The sequence below is a fragment of the Camelina sativa genome, chromosome 2 (assembly GCF_030686135.1).
Source record: "Camelina sativa cultivar CO46 ecotype springtype chromosome 2, ASM3068613v1".
Taxonomy (NCBI): domain Eukaryota; kingdom Viridiplantae; phylum Streptophyta; class Magnoliopsida; order Brassicales; family Brassicaceae; genus Camelina; species Camelina sativa.
Genome location: NC_141881.1, coordinates 1,545,646 through 1,569,857, shown reverse-complemented (window position 1 = coordinate 1,569,857; position 24,212 = coordinate 1,545,646). Strand labels below are relative to the sequence as shown.

The window sequence follows — 24,212 nt, the reverse complement described above, 5'->3', positions numbered from 1 at the left end:
ATATAATGAAATTCAGGTATTAATTTTGATAACCCGAATCCTTAATTTTTAAAAATAATATTGTTGCTAATATTTTTTGTAATGATTATAGTTGGACAAAAACTATGGTGGATTCTATTCATAAAAAAATATGGTAATTTCTTAAAAAAATTGATTTCTTTCCATTTACAAATAGATTAAATATTTTTTCATAAATATTTGTGATTAATATTTATTCTTCCTCTTAAAAATAGAAAGAAGAAGGAAGAAATATTAATTGGATTCAGGACTTTATATCTTCAGGTTTTTCAAGAAAGAAAGAGATTAAGGAAGATTAGGAATAGCTTTTTTAACAATTTACAATTATTATTTATTTGAAATTGCTTTAGATGGATAAATAATCTATATTACAAATTGTAAATTTCGCATTTAGTTTAATAAAAAAAATCTAAAATCTAAATTTTATATCTTATTTAAAATTTAAAAGTAATAGAAAATAAATACTAAAATATATTGCAAATATTTCTCTGAGAATATTCTTGTTTTTAAAATTATTAAATTTCTAAAGATCTTTTGTTTCACTTATAAAATTATTTTTCATTTAAACACGAAAAATACAGTGTTTCCTGTTAAAGTTTTAGTTAATGTTTGTGTCCTTCGATTAGTTATGTTATATGTGTGTCGGAGTACCATTTTGGTTAATGGTTTTTTTTATTCGACTATACATACAAGGGCATACAATTACAAGTTAACCAATTGAAGCAAACTACTCTGCAAGTTTTGTATGAACAAAAAAAAGTTAGAAGAATTAGTAATTTTAGAAATATCACCATTTATGTAAATATTTGCTAACGCCTGTATATTTTTATTATTTTACATTCGTAATTTAGAAAATAAAACTTGAAAGTTGACAAATTTTAACAAAATATTATTTAAGATAGAACCTATATAAAGTAACATTTATTACGTATATGTATATAAATATATATTTATATATATATATATATATATAAAGTACATTCATTACAATATCACCAAGCAATCAAAATTTCAATGCGTAACTGATTTAACGAGGAACAAACAAGTTCCAAATTAAATGGGATTTTTAATACGTAAGGTTAAAGTTGATAAAAGAAACACAAATCAAGCTAAGTTGCGGTTTTGACCCAAAATAAAAATAAAATCAAGCTAAGTTGCGGTCATATTATAAATATGTTGGAATGTGGTGGATACGGATTACAAATTTCGTTCCTATATATATCGGAAAAAAAAGGCATAGTCACATGTGCACAGCAAATTAATGTATTATACTAAAGTAAAAGAAAATAAATACTGTACAAAATATTGCAAATATTTCTTTGAGAATATTTCTGTTTTTAAAATTATTAAATTTCTACAGACCTTTTATTTTTTACCCTAATTTTTTTTAAACAAAAATTAAAAAAATAGAAATCAAATATTCAATAATAAAATCTTTTGTAAATATTTGTTTCAAGAAAATTTATATGTTCTAAAATGTTAAACTTCTATAGATAACTATAACGGTTTGATTTGGATTGAAGGAACTGAAAATCTCGTGAGGATATACCACAAACATCCATTTAATTTGAAGATATGACACATTTTTGTGATCTCGACAAAATCTCATAGGGTTGCTGTAAATCTCTGGAAAAACCATGTTATTCCGGCTGAATATTCTATCACCAAAAGGAATAACAAAGATTCTAAATAAGACAAAAGTTCATGACAATTAATATGTATATGAGTAATTTTAACAAATTATTTTCTTTCACTTTTAAAAATAAAATGTTTAAAAAAACGAATTATTATTTTTTAAACTAAAATTAGAAAATCTTAGAAATAAAATAATCTTATCCCATTTTAAATTATTAAAAAATGGAAAATAAATGGAGGGTTTTCAAAAATACCCCTTTTTCTATGTTACTTTTAAAAATTACCATTTGATGGTGTCCATTTTCAAAAATACCCCATTTTAGTATATAAAATGACAAAATTATAAACCCTAAACTCCAAATACTAAACCCTATCCCTTAAAAACTATACCCTAAATGTGTAAATTGGGAACCCAAACCAAAAAAAAACAAATTCTATAAATTAATTTAACATAGGGAAATTGTGTAAAAGATGACAAAAGTGAAAATATTCAAAAAAAGTGACTTTTTGAAAATGGTATGCCAAAAAGGGCATTTCTAACAAATTCTCAAAATGAATACTATTTTTGAAGATTAAATTATAGCTTTTCTTTTAGTTAATTCTTTTCTATTTACATTTTTGTTGGAATCCTTTTTAGCCCTATAATTAATTTACTTTTTATTTTGTTAAGTTGAACTATTATTTAAAAATATATTTGCCTACACAAATTTATAAAAGAATTGAATTAGTGTTATATTTGACCACAAAAAGTTTAGCCAATAATTGTTTTTAAAATGTTTTTGCCCACACAAGTCAAATTGTTATTTTGTTAATTGAATGTAATTTATTTTTTCGCAAACAAAACTATAAAGAAGTGTTTAACTTTACTGTTGTAGGTCTAATGTTGACACATGTTCAGATAAAAAATATATGTTTAACTGAAATAGAACTGATGTTGCGATCGAATAGGACGTCTCTTACGGCCGTTGAGAAAATTCCTAAACCAGATAATAGTATGATGAACACATGTGTAAATAGGCTTATCACAGATAAGAGAATATATAAGCCTCATAAACAACAAGAATTGTACAATGAGTTGTTACCTATGCTAACTGAGGAGCAAAGACGTGTTTATGAAGAAATCATTCACTCTGTGAATCACGACAAAGGTGGTATGTTTGTTGTTCATGGATTTGGTGGTAGTAGGAAAACTTTCTTGTGGACTATTCTTGGTGCTGATATAAGGTTTAAAGGTAATATTGTTCTGAATGTTGCTTCAAGTGGTATAGCTGCTTTACTTTTGGAAGGTGGTAGAACAGCTCATTCAATATTTGGTATTCCAATCAATCTTAATGAATATTCTGTGTGTACGATCGATGCCGAATCTGATCTTGCTGACTTAATTAGAGAAGCAAAGCTCATAATATGGGACGAGGCTCCAATGATGAACAAGCTTTGTTACGAAACTTTGGATAGGAGTTTGCGAGATATCATGAGGTGTGTGACAGATTCTACATGTTATTACAGAAGGAGGAAGAGTAGCGACAGTTTTAGCATCTATCAACTCATCTGTTCTTTGGAATAGTTGTAAGGTTCTTAAACTTACCGAAAATTTGAGACTTGGCAAGGCACATAATAGTATGGATGCGGGTGCTCTCGCCACTTTTTCAAAGTGGCTTTTTGATATCGGGGATGGCAAAATCAACGAAACAAATAGTAGAGATGTGGAGATAGAAATTCCGGATGATTTATTAATGAATACAAGTGGAAATTCTATTCAAGCAATAGTTACAAAAATCTAAAGTGAAAATTTTTGCAAGCATAACTGATCCAAAGTTCTTTAGGGAAAGAGCTATTCTAAGTCCAAGAAATGGTGATGTTGATAAGATAAATCAATTTATGCTTAGCAAGCTACCAGGTATGCAAATTAAATAGGATATGGAATATGGATATTGAAGTAATAATTTTTAAAAATACTAATATTAAATACATATTGATGTAGTATTTTTCTATCAATTAAATTATCAATCTACAATTTGCATTAATCAACTCACTAAGAATATACAAAGATGCTTAATCTATTCTTAAACAGGAAAATGTTCTTTTGTAACAATCATAACTAACAAACTGATTCAAAGAAAGAAAACAAGACAATTCAAACAATGCAAACTCAAAGAAACATAACACAACTAGCAACAAACTTTAAATCAAGATTAAACAAGTGAACCTTAGGCAAGGTAATTGACTTGGGAGATAGCTAACCAATCCTAGATGTCTAAGCAACAATCAAGAACAATCCTATGGCTAAAAACACTTATGCAAATCAATTCATTTCCATGATAGAGATTCCTATGCTAATCAAGTGATAATCAACTATTTCCAAAGGCAATCACAAGGCAAGCATGCATTAAGAACAAGTCTAAATACCACTAAGCACCCTAATCATCAATTTCCATTGGCTAGGAATACAAAGCTCTTGATTAATTTGGTTCGGGAATTTCATCAAACACCTTATGGGCATGAAAATCCTAATGTCTAGATTCAAGCATGATCAAGGCTATCTAGCATTATTAACACTAATCAAGATAGGAAACACATAAATAAAGCCTTAGACATCAAAGATCAATCATCTATCTCCTTAATCTACCTAGCCCAAAGTTTTAAGGATCTACTCACTCATCATCATGATCACACAAAGGAAAGAGTTTGATCTTTGTGAAATCATAATAAGAGATTTAAAGGAGAAATTGCTATTAAAAACTTAGTGGCTGCTAAACTCAATCATTCAACAAACCAAGAGTAGATAAGCTTAAGAACCCTAAGTGGCTGCTAAACAGAATATAAGATAAAGGATAAAAGGGAGCCGGGTCAATCCAGTTCAAACCGGTTTAAACCCGGATCAAAACTAAAACAAGTGAGGAGCCTGGCGGCTCCGCGCGGGCAGGGTTTGGCCGATGGGAGGTGGCCGATGGCTTCACGCGGGCAAGGTTTGGCCGATGGGGGTGGCCAATGGCTTCACGCGGGCATGGTTTGGCCATGGGAGGTGGCCGCTGGCTAATTGTGGAAAAGGTTTGGCCGCGGGAGGTGGCTGCTGATGGTGGCGATCAAGTGCGTCTCCTGTTCCATCAGCTTTTGTTTGGCTATTGGTCTTGACTGCTTTCTTCACGCGGGCAAGGTTTGGCTGATGGGAGGTGGCCGATGGCTTCACGCAGGCATGGTTTGGCCACGGGAGGTGGCCGCTGGCTTCACGCGGAAAAGGTTTGGCCGCGGGAGGTGGCGATCAAGTGCGTCTCCTTCGGCTTTTGTATTGCTGCTGGTCTTGACCGCTTGCTTCGTGCGGGCAAGGTTTGGCTGATGGGAGGTGGCCGATGGCTTCACGCAGGCATGGTTTGGCCGCGGGAGGTGGCCGCTGGCTTCACGCGGGCAAGGTTTGGCCGATGGGGGGTGGCCGATGGGAGGTAGCCGATGGCTTCACGCGGGAATGGTTTGGCCGCGGGAGGTGGCCGCTGGCTTCACGTGGAAAAGGTTTGGCCGCGAGAGGTGGCCGCTGATGGTGGCGATCAAGTGCGTCTCCTGTTCCATCAGCTTTTGTTTGGCTGCTGGTCTTGACCGCTTGCTTCACGCGCGCAAGGTTTGGCTGATGGGAGGTGGCCGATGGCTTCACGCTGGCATGGTTTGGCCGCGGGAGGTGGCCACTGGCTTCACGCGGAAAAGGTTTGGCCGCGGGAGGGCCGCTGATGGTGGCGATCAAGTGCGTCTCCTTCGGCTTTTGTTTGGCTGCTGATCTTGACCGCTTGCTTCATACAGGCAAGGTTTGGCTGATGGGAGGTGGCCGATGGCTTCACGCAGGCATGGTTTTGCCGCGGGAGGTGGCCGCTGGCTTCACGCGGAAAAGGTTTGGCCACGGGAGAAGGCTGCTGATGGTGGCGATCAAGTGCGTCTCCTTCGGCTTTTGTTTGGCTGATGGTCTTGACCGCTTGCTTCAGGCGGGCAAGGTTTGGCTGATGGGAGGTGGCCGCTGGCTTCACGCAGGCATGGTTTGGCCGCGGGAGGTGGCCGCTGGCTTCACGCGGGCAAGGTTTGGCCGATGGGGGGTGGCTGATGGGAGGTGGCCGATGGCTTCACGCGGGCATGGTTTGGCCGCGGGAGGTGGCCGCTGGCTTCACGTGGAAAAGGTTTGGCCGCGGGAGGTGGCCGCTGATGGTGGCGATCAAGTGCGTCTCCTGTTCCATCAGCTTTTGTTTTGCTGCTGGTCTTGACCGCTTGCTTCACGCGGGCAAGGTTTGGCTGATGGGAGGTGGCCGATGGCTTCACGCAGGCATGGTTTGGCCGCGGGAGGTGGCCGCTGGCTTCACGCGGAAAAGGTTTGGCCGCGGGAGGGCCGCTGATGCTGGCGATCAAGTGCGTCTCCTTCGGCTTTTGTTTGGCTGCTGGTCTTGACTGCTTGCTTCATACAGGCAAGGTTTGGCTGATGGGAGGTGGTCGATGGCTTCACGCAGGCATGGTTTTGCCGCGGGAGGTGGCCGCTGGCTTCACGCGGAAAAGGTTTGGCCGCGGGAGATGGCTGCTGATGGTGGCGATCAAGTGCGTCTCCTTCGGCTTTTGTTTGGCTGATGGTCTTGACCGCTTGCTTCATGCGGGCAAAGTTTGGCTGATGGGAGGTGGCCGATGGCTTCACGCAGGCATGGTTTGGCCGCGGGAGGTGGCCGCTGGCTTCACGCGGGCAAGGTTTGGCCGATGGGGGGTGGCTGATGGGAGGTGGCCGATGGCTTCACGCGGGCATGGTTTGGCCGCGGGAGGTGGCCGCTTGCTTCACGTGGAAAATGTTTGGCCGTGGGAGGTGGCGGCTGATGGTGGCGATCAAGTGCGTCTCCTGTTCCATCAGCTTTTGTTTGGCTGCTGGTCTTGACCGCTTGCTTCATGCGGGCAAGGTTTGGCTGATGGGAGGTGGCCGATGGCTTCACGCAAGCATGGTTTGGCCGCGGGAGGTGGCCGCTGGCTTCACGCGGAAAAGGTTTGGCCGCGGGAGGGCCGCTGATGGTGGCGATCAAGTGCGTCTCCTTCGGCTTTTGTTTGGCTGCTGGTCTTGACTGCTTGCTTCATACAGGCAAGGTTTGGCTGATGGGAGGTGGCCGATGGCTTCACGCAGGCATGGTTTTGCCACGGGAGGTGGCCGCTGGCTTCACGCGGAAAAGGTTTGGCCGCGGGAGGTGGCTGCTGATGGTGGCGATCAAGTGCGTCTCCTTCGGCTAGTGTTTGGCTGATGGTTTTGACCGCTTGCTTCATGCGGGCAAAGTTTGGCTGATGGGAGGTGGTCGATGGCTTCACGCCGGTATGGTTTGGCCGCGGGAGGTGGCCGCTGGCTTCACGCGGGCAAGGTTTGGCTGATGGGGGGTGGCTGATGGGAGGTGGCCGATGGCTTCACGCGGGCATGGTTTGGCCGCGGGAGGTGGCCGCTGGCTTCACGTGGAAAAGGTTTGGCCGCGGGAGGTGGCCGCTGATGGTGGCGATCAAGTGCGTCTCCTGTTCCATCAGCTTTTGTTTGGCTGCTGGTCTTGACCGCTTGCTTCACGCGGGCAAGGTTTGGCTGATGGGAGGTGGCCGATGGCTTCACGCAAGCATGGTTTGGCCGCGGGAGGTGGTTGCTGGCTTCACGCAGAAAAGGTTTGGCCGCGGGAGGGCCGCTGATGGTGGCGATCAAGTGCGTCTCCTTCGGCTTTTGTTTGGCTGCTGGTCTTGACCGCTTGCTTCATGCGAGCAAGGTTTGGCTGATGGGAGGTGGCCGATGGCTTCACGTAGGCATGGTTTGGCCGCGGGAGGTGGCCGCGGGAGGTGGCCGCTGGCTTCACGCGGAAAAGGTTTGGCCGCGGGAGGTGGCCGCTGATGGTGGCGATCAAGTGCGTCTCCTCTTCCATCGGCTTGTGTTTGGCTGCTGGTCTTGACCGCTTGCTTCACTCGGCCACCGTTTGGCCGATGGTCTTGGCCGCTGATGGTGGTGATCAAGTGCCTCTTCTCCAGTTCACTCTTCTTTGCTTCTTTGCATCAAAACAAGTCCAAATGCTCCAAATGTGATGATATTACTCTAAAAACCTGAGAGGTAGCACACTATATGCATATGCTCCTAAAACAACCTAGAATGACAAGATTATGCAACAAAACTAACCAAAAACAAGGCTTAAAACCCAACAAAAAACAAGATATCACATATCTAAAATTCCTTCTTTATTTTTTTATTTACAGGTGAGGAGAGACGATATCTTAACTTTGATAGTATTGAAACGTCAGATAAAAGTGCTCATGATAATATGATCTACACTTAGGATTTACTAAACAATATACAAGTTTCTGGATTGTCAAGCTATGCTTTAACGTTGAAAATAGGAGCACATGTCATGTTGCTAAGGAATATAGACCCTAAGGGAGGTTTGAGTAACGGTACAAGGTTAATTATTACTCAGATGACCAATCATATAATCGAAGCAAGAGTCATGACAGGAAAAAAGGTTGGTGATAAAGTACTTATCTCTAGGATGTATGTTAGTCCACCTGATGCAAAGTTTCCCTTTCGTATGAGGTGACGAAAGTTTTCTGTTACCGTGGAGTTTGCAATTACTATAAACAAAAGTCAAGGTCAGACGCTAGAACATGTTGGATTGTTTCTACCGAAACCGGTTTTCACACATGGACAGCTTTATGTTGCCTTCTCTCGAGTCACAACCAAAAAATGCTTAAAGGTATTAATTACAGATAAATATGGGAAATGGCAGAATAAAACACTTAATGTTGTTTTCAAAGAGGTATTTGAGACTGTATAATTATGGTTTGTAGTTGGATAATTGTTTTGGATATTTAGACTTGAATTATATTTCTTCTCTTAAATAAAGTAATTTTTAATATCTTTAACACTACCTCTATTTAATAGTCAGATATAGACTTTCACATTGGAAAAAACCATTTTCTAATTTTGACTTATTTTATATTATAAAATAAAAGATAAATACATTGTAGATGGTCTAAGAACATTTTATTAAAAAAATTCACATGATTATATTTTATTTGGTTTCAACAATGTTGTTTATAAACATATAATTGTTAGCTGTGTCATAAAATGTATATATAATTTTACATCATAACTATTAACTACAAACTTTATCTTTAATCTGTAATTATATATATAATAATAAATATTAAAAAATATTTAATAGTCAAACAAAAGGTGAGACACTAAAACGATTAAGAGGCAACGTTTAATCGTGACTGTTTGTATTCTTACAAATCTGAAATTCTCTTTTCGTTTTCGATAACAGAGAAGAAACAGGAAAAACCCTAATTGGAGAAAATCATGAGATTCGATTAGCGCCAAGGTCAAGGTCTAATTGATCTTCTTCCCGAAAGAACTAATCGGCGTATACACGCCAAGGTCTTACATTCTTGGAGTATCAGCGAGTTCTTTACAAAAAGAGTACTGCTTCTTGTGGATGTAGAGGTTAGTAACGTTAATTGAACATCATTCTTACTTAAAGTCCATTTTTTAACAATTCTTATATATATGAATTCCTACACAATTGTTATTAAACTGTGAAGAGTAACACAATCAAAACTACTTTTTTACCAAATACACTCGCTAAACTCCAGAAATATATCGACGATGTTGAATGGTATGATATTAGAAATTTTAAAGTAATCAATCCAACCATGAATGAGAGGAATACTCATCATCCTTATCAAATTAAATTCACCGACGATACCACTATGACGCTGGTCCAACAATTGAGTCCAAAGAATTACTTTTGATTCGAGTATTTGGATGATATATATCATGGAAAAATAAATCATCCCATCTCATTCGGTAAGTGTTTCGTTAATTAATTTAATATTGATATGGTACAATATGTGAGTATAGTTAATTGTAACTTTGTGTTCGGGAATCTAGAATATTTATAGGATTTGTTGTAACTTTGCGTATTGGTCCCTCCCTTAGAAAAGTATGAATTAAACTTTTACCAAATATAGATTTGCAACACTTTGGAAAGCTAAATTCTGTCTTTTTCCCAAATTAGTTGTCTGTGAGTGTATAGTAGATGTGGAAGATAAAAGAAGACCTGAGAGTGCCAATAATAGTAATGATGTTCTCACGTTGTTGAATGGCAGGTAAAAGACATTTACTCTACCTTTAGGACAGTTACGTTTTAAAGTTGTCTCTATTAAGATTTTTTATTAATTTGATAAACATGTAGGAATGAAACTGTGAAATGTCGTGTCAAACAACAACTACACTTCTGAATTCATGTCTAAATGGCAATCAAACGGGTGCCATCTCATATACAAATCCAAACCCTTTTTTGTGTAATGCGGTTTGTGAAACTCGGAGAATATGAAGGTGTGTAACATAAAATAGTTCTGATATAATCATCATAAGGTAACCAATATATTAATTTTAAACTGCAAATGTTTATAAAACCACAGTTCGAAGGACTGGAGAATCACCAGGCTATGTAAGATTTGATTATGTAAAAATAACTTTATACACTTTATATATGATTATGTATGATGTTAAAATAATTTTGTTTCATACACTTTATATATTTACAAGTCTGAGTTTGTTGGACGTTATTACATAAACCATGTGATGGAGCATCAAAGTGAGAGCCCAGGGACTCAGTCATAAAGAATGGACTCAGAAATAAAGATACAGTGGCTTAATTAACTTTTTGTATATGTAAACTTTAGTATAATTTTGAATGTTTATAGTACCAAATACAATGGTCTAAATAGAAGTACATTTATGGGTTGCTTAAAATATTATTTTAATAGTCTAAACGAAATTACATATTATATTATCCTAAATTATTATATCAAGATAATTAAAATTGACCGTAACAATTGTATTTGGCTCATTTAAAATTTTGTTACGGTCAATTTGGGCTTAAACTTTGAAAATAGCCTTTAAAATTTCAATTAAACTTTAAAAATAGACTTTAAAATTTCAATTTATATTTTGCATATGTAGAGTAATACTATAAACATTTTATTAACTATTCATTTTATTATTTTAAAAAGTGAAAATAATAATATTTAATATGAAACTTTTAAAAATATATATATTTGAACATACGAACTACTATAAAAATTAAAAAAAATTAAACAGGTTTTTAAAATATAATAAAAATTTGATTCAACATTATGAAGAATTAAATTAGTTTTTCTTTTCTATTCAGTTCTTGCCCGCACAAGCGTGCGGGTAACTCTCCTAGTTATTGTATATTTGTTCTCTCCCTTTGTGTTAAAATATTTTTTTAAGTCATACTTAATATATTAGGATTATGAGTTATATTAAATGACCTCCTTAAATAACATGTTTTATAAATATACTTGTAAATCTTAAATTAGAAGAATTAACATTTAAAAACAAAAAAATTTGAATGTTGAAAAGAAATTAATCAATAAAATAAAAGTAGAATGTGTTGCTCTCCCTATCTGACAACTCAGCATTTTAGCTTTTTCTCAGTTTGACATCTCAGTAAAATTGTTAGCCAATAAAAACATTTTAAATAATACAACTCAACATGTCTTAACCTATGATAAGTCTCTTTTTTTCCATGTCACTTTTTCTATTATACTTGATCTTATTTTGTTGGGCTTACTTTTTAAAATAAGTGGGCTTAAAATAATTGGATGAAAGAATTCAATAGAATTTGATTGAATAGATTTGAAGAATTTTTATTGGATAAAATTGGATGAAAGAATTCATACGTAGAATTCAATAGAATTTTTTTTTACTTCGTGATTTTTTTGAAACGTTTGGTTCTATTTAGTAAAGAGTCTTGAAAAAATTGGTTTAGTGATGTAGAAGATTGATATTGGTCACGTTTAACTATAATTGAAGTTGGTTCAGTCTGGGTTAAGATGGATTGGTCACCAAGCTGCTTCAGCATAGTTAATCTGGGTTAAGATGGATCAATCACGTAAGATCAACGAAGTTCCACAATATAATCATAGTTAATTCTATTTTATTATTTGTATGGATCTGATTTCTAAAGATCTCTTTCTCTCGAGTATATATGTATGTGATTCTGTATGTGTATCACGTTATAATCAATCAACACATAAGTTCTCAACCTCTAATCTTTCAAGTGAATAGAATACTTATCCAGAAGGATTGTTCGAGGTTGGTGATTTTTTGTCTGAGTTTGGAGATATTTTTAAGGAGGCTGGGGAAGAGGGAAGAACCGGTATAGGTTCTTAATGTTAGGTTTTGATGGATTTAATTTAAAATCGGGTTGAAATAAGGTTTAGTTCGGTTAATAAGATTAATTAGTTGGTTAAGCAATTATTAAACCAATAGTAAACCACATAAATCCAGATTCAAGGAGTAATAGATGATATTTGATATTTGAGGGGGAAATGACAATAAAACTATTGATTCGGGTGGAAATAGGTCTAAAACTATTGATTTAGGGAGACACGTAACGAGGTTAAAGTTCTGTGTAGAATTGATACGATGTTATAGTTACGAGGGGGAAATAGGACGTTATTCCCATAATATACGATAGATTTACAAGCATTCTAAAGACTTTCAAATCTTTCTCGTAAATTCTAACAATTATATTTTGCAACCCTTTAATAGAATAAAAGAGAGTTTTTTAATAGAATTGAAAAAATATATATTCCACTAATTTCTCTGTTTCTTTCTCTCACTACGTTAACAAAAAAAAAAGAAGCAAACTGAGCATCAAGAGCACACAACAACCTTAGCAGAAATCGGAGACACTAAAAAAGCAAACATGTTGCCATCTTTCGTTTATGAGAGTAAAGAGATCGAACCAAAGTTATTTTGCTGTCGTTTTAGTTGAATCCATATATCGTCATTGGTGTTTGGTTGACTCCGTCTTATCAAAAGAGAGAAACGGCTAGGAGTCTAGAACACAAAATCTCATTAACTGGAATAGGAGAAGTGAGGTATCATGTAGGGATGTCATTGAGTGAGGCTTTGATCTCGTCAATATAAAAATGAGAGAAAAAGAGACGTCTGGTCTGTGATTTCTTCTATGTAGACTGATTTGGTTGAACTCAAATTATTGCAGTAGATTGGAAAAAAAACATTATAATATTCAGAAATCGTTAATTTTTTTTCATAATTTTTCCGAACTGAATATAATATAATAAAGACATAAATCAAATAGAATCAAATCATCAAGAGAGAATTTAAACCCGTAGATTCGTAAACAGAAGCATTTTTTGATCATAAGGTGGATTCATCAATGGCAAGGGACAATTCTTCTTATTCTGTACCGTGGAGAACAGACCCAGCCGCCGTAATCAGTCATCGGTGATTGTTATTTTTAATTACAAAAACATATAAAATTATGAAAATAAATAAAAATAAAAACAAAATATAAAACAATCCTGCGGCATAGCGCGGGTACTATTCTAGTGAACCATCTAAAATTTCATGAACCAAATGATTTAAATAAAATTGTTAACCTGGTCAAACCCGTCCGCTAAGCCGTCCTGCAACAACTTTAAATATTTTGAGCCGTAAAATGTCTTTGCATCTATTCTGCTTGAAGCCCCGCCCCTAAAAATAAAAGAATCCTTTTTGGCGAATATTGCCACGCGGCTTAATTACGACCACTCCCTCTATTAGTTGTTTTCAAAAGTCTGCAGAAAGTCTTTAAATCCGAGGAGTTCAGTGGTAAAAAAAAATATAATTATCAGTGAAAGTTTTGAAATTGAAAACTAAAAGATATTAATGTTTATGATATTTATGTGTAATTTTTAATAAATTTATGTATGGAAAATTAACGTAATTATATATGAAAATCAATTAACATAATTTTATAAATAAGTTACGAAGCTATGTGAGTGCGATACGTCAGTTTTTTTCTTTGAGAATGCTTCTCTATTAATATATAGGGGATGTAATATATTTCATTTTGTTTACCATTGTTATCAAAATATTTTACAAAAAAAAAGAAATGTGTAAATACATTTTTTTGTAATCTTAACCTAATATAACAACTTATTTGGTATTTTAATATTTATATACATCAATTTGTAATCTAAATTGGTATGACCAATTTATTAAAACATGAGAGATGATTAAATAAAAAAACTATTTGAAATTTTAGAATTTTTAAGAAGTGTAATATATATACATTCACATAAAATGTAAAGATATGAGTACCATCTTGTTCATTTTGAAATTCTTTTTGCTGATTTCTTGATAAATATATTTTTTAAGTGTTTGGGAACAATTCTTAGTATATTATTTGATGAATAACTATATTTTTTTTAATATAATTAGACATTAGATTTTAAAAGATTTTTAAAAGTATACATTAAAAAAATATAGTACACATGATAAAAAATTTAAGAATAACACATTTGTTTTTTTTTGTTTTTTTGGTTAAAAACACAATGACAAATAGCTGTAAATAATAAATTAAATGGAAGGTAAATATCTAAATGTGTCTCGAGCTCTCTGACGGTGACACATCAACTTTTTCAAGAAAATGCTTCTCTGTAAATATAGTGAATTATTTTGTAAACATAGTTATGTGGTTGTCAAATTCAAATCATCATGAAAATTTAGTAATATTATTGGTTATTACTTTATTCACCAATTATTAAATTAATTAAAAATTTTACTTTTTTTAATTTTTCACCGATACTTTTAGAAAACTTTGGAGTTTCTTCAAGACAAAAACGATGAACTCATCATATCGCCGTCATTGATAATTAAGAAAGAAAAAATAAACAAATTTAATAGTACTATGTTAATGGTCAAGGTTTTTGTATTGAAAACAACGTGGAAAATCAAATTCAATATGTTAGTGATCATTAAGGTTTTTGTATTGAAAACAACGTGGAAATTCATTATGTTACCAATTGTATATGTTTAGTTGTCTTTCATATCTTTAATGCTTTGATGAGGTATTAATTCTTATATCCTATTTCAAGTAATTAATGATATCATATTTTCTTTAATTGTATTTTACTAGAAGGAGGGAAAAGAAAATACACAATTTGATTACATTCACTGGTCGCACTACTAGGGGAATGTAACAAGAAAATTCGCATATTTATTGTATGAACTATATATAATATTCCAATATGTTCATCCAAAATTTCCAAAAACAAGTTTTTCAAATATCGTTAAAATTTACACTCAGTACAAATCAGCGAGGCATTTTTTTTTTAAAAAAAAGTAAAACAAGTGAACACATTATAAATATTTCATTCAGCAACAAATTTAGATTTAGGGTGTTAAAATAGTGTTAATGAGAAGAGCGTCCTTGCAAAGCTTCAACAAGTTTGAGTTCCTACGAGCAAGCTCAGCATCACTACCGGCACGATCGTCCAAAGCATTTTCACAAGCCTCACCGTCGCTAATAGCCGTATTGAGCCAAATATCCACGTCGATGAACGAGTTTTGCATCAAAGCTGCGAGAGAATCGTCGAGCTGGGCGACCGCGTCTAAGTAATTCTTAGAACAATCGTCGAGGGTGTCTTCGAGTGCCGGCTCGAGGTTCTTTTGCTTCAGTTTGGCTTTGATGTAGAAAGATGTGTCCGAAGCATTTGAGGACGCGATGCTTAAAGCGATCACGCCTAGTTTTGGTGCTGTTGCGGTTGCTGCCTCAGGACGTGAGGTTAGACTTGCAACGCAAAAAGCTTTGTCTTCGGATTTCTCGCAGAGTTTCTCCACTAGGGCTTTGCCTTTCTCGGTGAATGTTGGTGGTGGAGCTTTACCGGCTATGGCTACCGTGACGTACACGGAGAGGAAAAGGAGAAAGATCCTTCCAACCATTTTCATCTTTTTTTTTGTTTTTTTTTCCCTTCTTTCTCAACTTCTCTTCTTCTCGTGGTTCTTAATTATTAAGAAGAATAATCAATATAGAAAATTGTTATTTAAAGAGCGTAGAAAAATTTATTTTTGGGTTCTTTCTATTTTTTTTTAACATCTTTTACATCGGTTGTTCTATTTTAAGTTTTCATCTTCTCTCTCAATCTATATTTAGGCTATTGGTCTTTTTTTTTTTGCCTTGTTTCTTGTTTTGGGTTGGGAGAGTTTTGCGTTACGAGAAAGAAGGTCAACGCCTATTTGTACAAAGTCAATGATGGGCCTACATGGTTGGGTGTTTAATTGAAAACTAGGACCGTTACTGGGCTTACCATAAAGCCCAGTTAGAAAATGATTTTTTTTCGGCTGAAGAGTAACCCTAGAAAATGTCATATATAATGATATCGTCTTCTACGACCAGCTCTTCTCCGCCAAAATCACGCTGAAATGGTTTCGTTGAAGCTTCAGAAGCGGCTCTCAGCATCAGTGCTTAAGTGCGGGAAGAAGAAAGTATGGCTCGATCCGAACGAAGGGAGTGATATCTCCATGGCCAATTCGCGTATGTTGTTCTTCATACTTTCAAATGTTGTTTGATTAGATTTAACTTTCTCACTCTCGTTCTGGTTTTATATCTGCGATTGAAGATTCGTAGAAAAATACAGAAGATTATGGATTTCTGTAGCTTAATTTTGTAGGAGACGTTGAATGATTTGAACTTAAGTCTGATGAATTTGAGCTAGGAAATGGTCTTGCTATTAGATTGCTTTGGATTCACTATGGTTTCTGTTAGTTACTGAATCAACATGCCATATAACACTGTTGGTTCATGATTGTTGTTTTGTTCTTTAGATATGAAATGGTGACGCATCTGTATGCATTTGGCAATTTGGGTTTAATTTCTGATTTTGGATTGTTGTGTTAATTTAGGCCAAAACATCAGGAAGCTTGTGAAGGATGGATTCATCATAAGGAAGCCAACAAAGATCCACTCACGTTCCAGAGCACGTCAGTTGAATGTAGCCAAGAGAAAGGGACGTCACTCTGGTTATGGTATGTAACATTTGATCCACACACACTCTATTGAAAACTCTACACAGATGTTTTATGCGGCTATTGTGTATATATTGTTTAAGGTAAGAGGAAGGGTACCAGGGAGGCAAGGTTGCCAACTAAGGTATTGTGGATGAGGAGGATGAGAGTTCTGAGGCGTCTTCTAAAGAAGTATAGGGATACGAAGAAGATTGACAGACACATGTACCATGACATGTACATGAAAGTTAAGGGAAACGTCTACAAGAACAAGCGTGTCTTGATGGAAAGTATTCACAAATCCAAGGCTGAGAAGGCTAGAGAGAAGACTTTGTCTGACCAGTTTGAGGCTAAGAGGGCTAAGAACAAGGCTAGCCGAGAAAGGAAACATGCTCGACGAGAGGAGCGTCTTGCCAAGGGTCCTGGAGGAGACATATCTGACGTTGCACCACCTGCTCAAACCGCTGAGTAAGTTTTTGATCTTAGTCACTTTTGAACCAGATTTGTAATTTCTTGTGGTCACATTCTAAACTCTTTTCATTGGGTCCGTTTGTTTTGCAGGGTACCAGCAAAAAAGTCTAAGAAGTGAGAAGTTTGCTCAGTTGTGAATTCTCTTTAGCAGTGTGATTTTGAATGGTTTTTGTGTTCCAGCTTTGTGAAAACTCTTTGTTTGTGACAAATATGATAACTTTTGTCAGTAGTTCGTACTGTTTCAGGAGACTTAATTCCATCTTCCAGCCCTTTTTCTCTCTTAATCATCTTAGTAATACCCTTACCTACATGTTCTAGCACATTATCATAGTTGAGCTGGGATCATAGGTGAACTACAAGAGACAGCTTTGTCCATAATCTATATGATCCAATAATGTAGGATTTGTCAAATCACATTATTCAATAAATTGTTTGTGCTTATAGCGAGATATAAGTTAAGTGTAAATCCAAGTTTACTATAGACGAAGCAATTTTAAAATTTTAAAAACCCATGAAAAGTTTACAAATACTAGGTTCGGTTCGATCGGATCCTTTAGGAACAAAACTTTCGAGGCAACAGCAAGCAAGGAACAGAAACAGAGGAGAATATTCTAAGTTGTCTGACTATATAGTTGAACCCAGACGAACTCTTCCTTGTAACTTAAGCTCGAGTCACATGAGTTCGCACACGTGTACACCACAATTGTTGCCCAATCGAGAGATTCCCTATCGTTCTTCCCGCCGAAGAAGAACAGTAGCTGCGGCATTACCTGATAAAACCGCCATTAAAATGATAAGAACAGAGCCAAGCTTCCAATATGCAAGAACAGAGAAATGTATTTGTGTTTTTCTTGGTCAAAAGTTTATTTGATTCAGCTAAAAAATGTTGGTCAACAATTCTTAAACCACTTTATAATATAAACAAAAGAAGTGACTAAGACAAGGCCAATACAAGTTTCATGAGAGAAGAGTTCATTAAATCTAAGTGAAAAGCGAAAGAATTACCTGAAATTCAAAACAAAGAGAACCACCACAAGATTTGCAATTGGGTATCTCAGATTTAGAGGCTCGTCCGCTTGCCATTGGCCAAAGAGGTTTAGCACCAGAGCTCCGGGAATATCTGGATCAATATGTATTTCACAATTTGATGTTATAAGAGAATCAAGAAAAATGTATGCAAAAATTCACAACTTCTGTGTGTTTTGAGTCACACCTTAGAACTTGTTCAGGGGCTTTGGCTACACGTTGCTGGAAATCAACCCAAATCTTTTTATCAGCATCTCCCTGTACAAGCATGAAAATTGAGAAATCATTCAAGGCATTTTGAAGTTTGGAAAAATGGCCATGACAAGTGACTTTTACCTCATAATCGTTCATTAGCGATTTCATTTGGTCGTTAACTTCTCTCGTTGAGACCAAAGATTTAGCTATTTCATCATCTCCTGACATCTCTGTGTCATACTCACTTTCATCCTCATGGATCACTACAAATTCTTTCCATAGACTCTTACTCGCAACTGCACAAATCAAAATATTAATTAATATCACTTAGGATTACACACAGTTCCAAGGCTAAGAAAAGTTTGTGAATTTTTTGCTAAACCTTTCTGCTTTTGAGTTAGGTCGACCCCATTATTGGCAGGGTCTGAGTCAGATGTCTCAATAACCGCTCGAAGCTGTTGGCATTCGGTTTTATGACCCATGCGCCAATGCAGGGTCTGTAAATCAGACAGATTGTAAAAGATTTGTTAAAAAGAGCAGTTCACTTCTAGCGGAAAACAACAGAAACTACGATGCACATATGCACACACCTGGTGTGTCGGTGAACAATATCGAGCACTTTTGCAGCCACTACATAGTTGATTTCCTTTCCACGTTCCACACCACGTGCAAAGTGGAGCTAAAAGTAAAACAGACAATATCAAGAACTGACGATTAAAAAGAGAATTCTCTCGGAATTGAGTCAAACACATCAATCAGTTCACAATACCTCCATTTCCCAATGGCTTGTCTGTTCCATCGTGCTTTGGAGCTTCACTCGAGTAAAAAGGATTAACGCGAGGCAATTGGCAACGGAAAACCTTCATACTTCAGGAACCAAAACAAAAACATTACTTTAGTATAAAAGAGGAAACAAAACAATACAAAGATGCAATGAATATAGTAAGAGGTGTCTTTCTACCTCCGCATAGCCTTCTCGGGGGCACGTTTCCATTGCTCATGTTGATCACGGAGGAGACATGACATAGATGGACACATGAAGAGAAACAACGACCGATGAAAAGTTGATTCCTTGTCCATTATAGGAGCATAAAGCTGCCAAATTCCCCCACAAAATCCCATTAAACAAACTGATTCAAAAACATACAAAAAACAACAAAACTAACTTGTATGAAACTTACTTGCAGTACAAATTGCATAGGTTTTTCACATAGATCACACAGAATTGACTTCCCTGACGGTAAATTAACTGGATCTAACCATGCCTATACCAAGAAATCAATACATAAGAACACATAAAAAGGAAGAACCAAGAATCAATACATAAGAAACATAAAAGATGGTTTAAACATAGTACCGGAACACCACCAGCTAGATTAGGGAACAGGTGACGATGAATCGACCAAGGGAATCGAGGACTCTCAACGAAACCTAACGTCACAGGCTCATAATCTTCTTCATCATCCTCATCATCATCATCAAATTCATCAATGTTTACGGGTTCCATTGCAGTTTCCTCATCTTCATTATCATCATCGAGCTGAGTTATCCGGAGGCCTTTGAAATCATCCATTGAGTCTCCGTTGAAGCTACTCATCTACTTATCTATTGAATTGAAACAAAAAAACAAGAAACTGAATTTTTAGGGTTTTTACTCTTTCGTTTCATTTCATAAAACCTCTCAAAAACTAAACTTAGTGATACTGAGCTAATTACAAATCACATAATTTTTAGGGTTAAAAATTATGAAAAAGGAAAACTTACAACACCAGTGCGTGATGGATATGTTCTTCAGATAGCCTTAGAGAAATGGAATCTTCTTCTTCTGTCAATTTAAACCCCAAAATTTTGTGGATATCTCTCACGAAGAAGACGATGACGACGAAAGCGAGAAAACACTCCCAAACCATAAACCCTAGAAGAAACGTTGTCGTTTTAATATTTTAGGCCCATAATTAGTTAAAGCCCAACAAAGTAATATAAGCCCAATAGAGATTTCTAAATTGGTTACGCGAGTAAACCTAACCTTATCGTGGACAACCTTAATCCCTAAAATCTCACCGGAACTCCAATTTCCCCGTTCACCGGAGCTCTCTGTAAGCGACGATTCTCTGCTCTCTAGCTTATTTAGTCTAATCTAAGTTTAAGGGTCGCGAATCTCATATCTGATTTTGTAATTTGATTTTCTCAATTTCGAATTTTTTACAGGGATAGATAAAAGAAGGAGAAAGATACAAATATGAGCACACTTAGTAGAAACGGAAACGAGAGATTAAGAACGGTGTGGACACCTGAAATGGATGAGTACTTCATCGAGCTGATGGTGGAACAAGTGAGAAAAGGCAACAGATTCGAAGACCATTTGTTTAGCAAACGAGCTTGGAAGATGATGTCTTGTTCCTTCACTGCCAAGTTTAAGTTTCCATATGGTAAAGATGTTTTGAAAAACAGGCATAAGACGTTGAGGAACTTGTTTAAATCTGTCAAGAGTCTTTTGAGAGAAGATGGTTTTAGTTGGGATGAAACTAGACTTATGGTTGTTGCTGATAACTGCGTTTGGGATGAGTATCTCAAGGTGTTTTTTTTTTTTTTTTTTCCTTGTGAGATTTGTGTCTTGTTCTTGAGGGTTTACTTGTGTTTTTGGTTTTGATTTCTTGAAGGTTCATCCTGATTTGAGATGTTTTCGGATAAAGCCGATACCTTTTTACAAAGATCTGTGCTTGATTTACATGTCTGAGCACAAAGGTACAATCTTTTAGTCTATTGTTACTTGAATCATTCCCTGTACATTTGTCACAAAGACTCTTCACCTGAGTTGTAAGTACTTTGTGAATGATTCAGCTGAGGAGAATAATACTGAGGGAGAAACCAAGATATTGATTCAGGAAGAAGAAGGTTACAACAGGATATGTGAATCGTCGACAGTCATGTCTAACACAAAAGGAGGTAGCATCATCACACGGAGCAGGACTACTTGGCATCCTCCAATGGACAGATATTTCATTGATCTGATGCTGGACCAAGAGAGGAGAGGGAACCAGATTGAAGGTGTTTTTCGGAAACAAGCTTGGACTGAGATGGTTAATCTCTTCAATGCAAAGTTCGAGTCTTACTTTAATGTTGATGTGTTGAAGAATCGGTATAAGACTCTGAGAAGACAGTTCAACGCGATCAACTGTATTCTTCGATCAGATGGGTTTGCTTGGGATGATGAGCGTCAAATGGTTACAGCTGATGATATAGTCTGGCAAGACTATATAAAGGTAACTGATTGCTCTGTGGTATAAGCTAATGGTGTTATGTCTCTTCTTTTTTAAATTTGATCTTCGTCTGAAACAATTACAGGCTCATAGAGATGCAAGGCAATTTATGACTCGGCCAATTCCGTACTATAAAGATCTGTGTGTGCTCTGTGGTGATTCTGAGATGGAAGAAAACAACTGCTTTGTAGCTATGGATTGGTTTGACCCCGAAACTGAGTTCCACGAATTCAAGACCAGTGGAACCACAGATTTGTCTATTTCAGCTGAGGAAGAAGATAGCAACTCTCTTTTGTTTGACCCCAAGAACAAAAGGGATCAACTTGCTAATACTGATACAAGCCCTATAAACCCAAAGAAGCCTCGAGTTGATGAAACCCAAACCATGGCAATAGAGGATGCAGTTGAGGCTATTCAAGCGTTACCAGACATGGATGAGGAACTTATATTAGATGCTTGTGATCTGCTTGAAGATGAACTCAAGGCGAAAACTTTCTTGGCTCTAGATGTAAAACTACGCAAGAAGTGGTTGTTAAGGAAACTACGACCTCAAGTAACTAAAGAATTATGAGCTGTATACAAACAAAGTAGACGTTTGAAGATAAACAGAAGAAGCTCATTGGCTTATATTATAGACTACTCTAGTGTACTTTGCCAGAGTTTCATATATAATTACTTCAACACTAAGAGCAACAAAGATTCAAACAATGTATCACATCTTTTCTAATTCTTACTCAAAAGTTGTCGATGTGATCGAATATGGCTGACGATATTAAACATTTTACAAACTCTCTCTTCTTTGCCTTCTCTAGTAGCTCCGTATCTGACAAGGGAGACAGCAGTTTCCCGTCTCTGAAAACATGCAAAAAAACAAAATGAATCTTAAGACAAGGTTTGAGAAAGTGAAACAAGAGACACAGAACAAAGAAGATGCTTACTTCTCCGATGAATCCCTAATAGAGCTCTTCTCTTCCAAGCTTGCTTCACCTGACAAGTTAGGCAGTACAAGCTTGGACTGGTTTTGTGACGGCGGATTGTAGATAAATGATAATAACGGGTCAGGAACACTTTTAGATGTATGGTTAGTAGACAGTGGCTCATCCATTAGAGACTGTAAATATTTCCTAGTCCCTGGAGAAAACGCTGAAAATGTCTCATCCTTGTGAAGTCTCTGCTTTTGTTCAAGGTAAGTTTTCGTCAAGGAACCCAAATGCCTCTGATAGAAGTATACCATCATTTGGAAAAAGGTTAAAAACCAAGAAGAGTAAATTTAAAAAAGGATATCTTTAAGACATCTCTGTGCTGCGTGGTAATGTGATCAACCATATGCATTTTCACCCATCTGCTACAAACCGGACATATCTACATCACAAACCAAAGCTAATTTCGTAAGAAGTTATTACATTTATCATCACGAAAAAGACTACTTTCATCACTCAAACCTGAACCGGTTATAATTTCTAAAGGTGATCTCTATAAGCATCAGGGGAATAGTCCAAGAAATCCCTACCAACTCTCTCTCTCATTACAGAACCACAATCCTACCTACTAAAGTAAGCATGCAAAAAGCACTAGAGTACAAAGAACATCGAAATTCACAACTAACTACTGTTTCACTGTAAAACCTCAGTGTCTAACAAAAAGAAAAGCAAATGAATTTTGAAGATGTGTTAGAGATGGAACCAGTTTCAGAACAAAACCCTTTATTATAATAGTAGAGAAACAGAACACTAACGTAACAAGAGTAAAACTCTCAAAGAGAACTAAGTTCTCTGGCCTAACCCGATCGAAACTTCCAAAGCACTCTCTAGCTTGGATGAGTCATTACAACCTAGACTTCATCTCTATATGTATATAATAAACCGTAAGATAAAACCCTATGAGAAAAGGAAATAAAAATAGAAATAATCCTAAGTAGGTAAATAGAAATATTCGTAACAAGATGTATAAGAACTGCAATTACCCCATTGTTAGCGTCTAGTTGATGATGCTCCTCGTCGATATGGTGACACAATTCAACTAAATCATAATCATCTGAGCTAAACGGGCACGGATACTCCACTGCCATTTCATCATCTTCAAACTCGATACATGAACCTATTAAACAAAATGTTTCACAAAACCTTTATTAACAACACAAAAAGTCACAAAATTTAAACCCACTACTACACTGTACCCAAAAACTCAAAGCTAATGCAAATTGGTAAAAAAAAAAAAAAAGAAGGGATTTTGAAGCTAACCAGACTGAAACTTGGCAAGTTCTTCTAATCGATATTTCTTGGAAGAATCAAACCCACAAATGCCCAACAAAGCTTCTTCCATTTGATTCTGAATCCAAAAGAAAAAAAAAACAAAAGAACCTGAAATGAAAATCTCAGATCACTTTTTTTTTATTATTACAATTATTAAATGAGCATATTCTTGCTCGTGTATTTATAATTTATTAGCATCTGTCAGTACTTTTTTGTTCAGCCTGAAAGTGCGAGGAAACACACCTAAAAAAGGCAAGAAGACCTTTAAATGTGGTCTTCTTTTTTCTTACAAGAAGAATCCATGGACACGAATCTATTGAGGTAAAGCTAAACTGACCAAACTACCCCTAACTGAGTAGTTTACCCTGAACAACCGCCGTCTCTTTGTTGACTTCTTAGCCGCGTAGAGTCCACGGGTACTTTCGTCTTTTACGTCATCGTCTTAAAACGTGTGCTCCACACACTGATATTGACCCAATATCACAAGTGGCAAAAAAAAAAAGC

At 36.3% G+C, this 24,212-nt stretch overlaps 5 protein-coding genes across 7 annotated transcripts; 2 read left to right on the top strand and 3 right to left on the bottom strand.

Annotated features, from left to right (window-relative positions):
- Positions 1-14,716: 14,716 nt before the first annotated feature.
- Positions 14,717-15,524, bottom strand: LOC104713912 (putative invertase inhibitor). Its single transcript, XM_010431145.2, has one exon. It carries the CDS (start codon positions 15,446-15,448, stop codon positions 14,894-14,896), a length of 555 nt encoding a protein of 184 aa, XP_010429447.1. The 5' UTR covers positions 15,449-15,524; the 3' UTR covers positions 14,717-14,893.
- A 293-nt stretch (positions 15,525-15,817) lies between these two features.
- LOC104713901 (large ribosomal subunit protein eL19y) lies at positions 15,818-17,259 on the top strand. Its single transcript, XM_087479554.1, has 4 exons — positions 15,818-16,034; positions 16,403-16,525; positions 16,609-16,972; positions 17,066-17,259. The coding sequence occupies exons 1-4, from the start codon at positions 15,923-15,925 to the stop codon at positions 17,091-17,093; spliced, it is 627 nt and encodes a 208-aa protein (XP_087335680.1). The 5' UTR covers positions 15,818-15,922; the 3' UTR covers positions 17,094-17,259.
- Positions 17,260-17,454: 195 nt separating this feature from the next.
- LOC104713884 (uncharacterized) lies at positions 17,455-20,408 on the bottom strand. The gene is made up of 12 exons (XM_010431112.3): positions 20,223-20,408; positions 19,961-20,111; positions 19,554-19,801; positions 19,378-19,461; positions 19,158-19,291; positions 18,966-19,063; positions 18,787-18,875; positions 18,579-18,693; positions 18,338-18,492; positions 18,189-18,259; positions 17,981-18,095; positions 17,455-17,745 (listed from the first exon to the last, which is right to left on the bottom strand). The coding sequence occupies exons 3-12, from the start codon at positions 19,791-19,793 to the stop codon at positions 17,587-17,589; spliced, it is 1,260 nt and encodes a 419-aa protein (XP_010429414.1). The 5' UTR covers positions 19,794-19,801; positions 19,961-20,111; positions 20,223-20,408; the 3' UTR covers positions 17,455-17,586.
- LOC147948078 (L10-interacting MYB domain-containing protein-like) lies at positions 20,256-22,244 on the top strand. 2 transcript variants are annotated; one of them, XM_087479536.1, is made up of 5 exons: positions 20,256-20,292; positions 20,405-20,625; positions 20,857-20,941; positions 21,038-21,459; positions 21,542-22,244. In XM_087479536.1, the coding sequence occupies exons 2-5, from the start codon at positions 20,623-20,625 to the stop codon at positions 22,025-22,027; spliced, it is 996 nt and encodes a 331-aa protein (XP_087335662.1). In that variant the 5' UTR covers positions 20,256-20,292; positions 20,405-20,622; the 3' UTR covers positions 22,028-22,244. The 2 variants fall into 2 exon arrangements, with proteins under 2 accessions (XP_087335662.1, XP_087335660.1); XM_087479534.1 differs by having other exon boundaries at positions 20,405-20,771.
- Positions 22,059-23,994, bottom strand: LOC104713870 (protein DEHYDRATION-INDUCED 19 homolog 5-like). Of its 2 annotated transcripts, XM_019233357.2 has the most exons (5): positions 23,697-23,994; positions 23,420-23,553; positions 22,741-22,818; positions 22,395-22,642; positions 22,059-22,308 (listed from the first exon to the last, which is right to left on the bottom strand). In XM_019233357.2, the coding sequence occupies exons 1-5, from the start codon at positions 23,776-23,778 to the stop codon at positions 22,191-22,193; spliced, it is 660 nt and encodes a 219-aa protein (XP_019088902.2). In that variant the 5' UTR covers positions 23,779-23,994; the 3' UTR covers positions 22,059-22,190. The 2 variants fall into 2 exon arrangements, with proteins under 2 accessions (XP_019088902.2, XP_010429402.2); XM_010431100.3 differs by lacking the exon at positions 22,741-22,818 and having other exon boundaries at positions 22,395-22,672.
- Between the last annotated feature and the right edge of the window lie 218 nt (positions 23,995-24,212).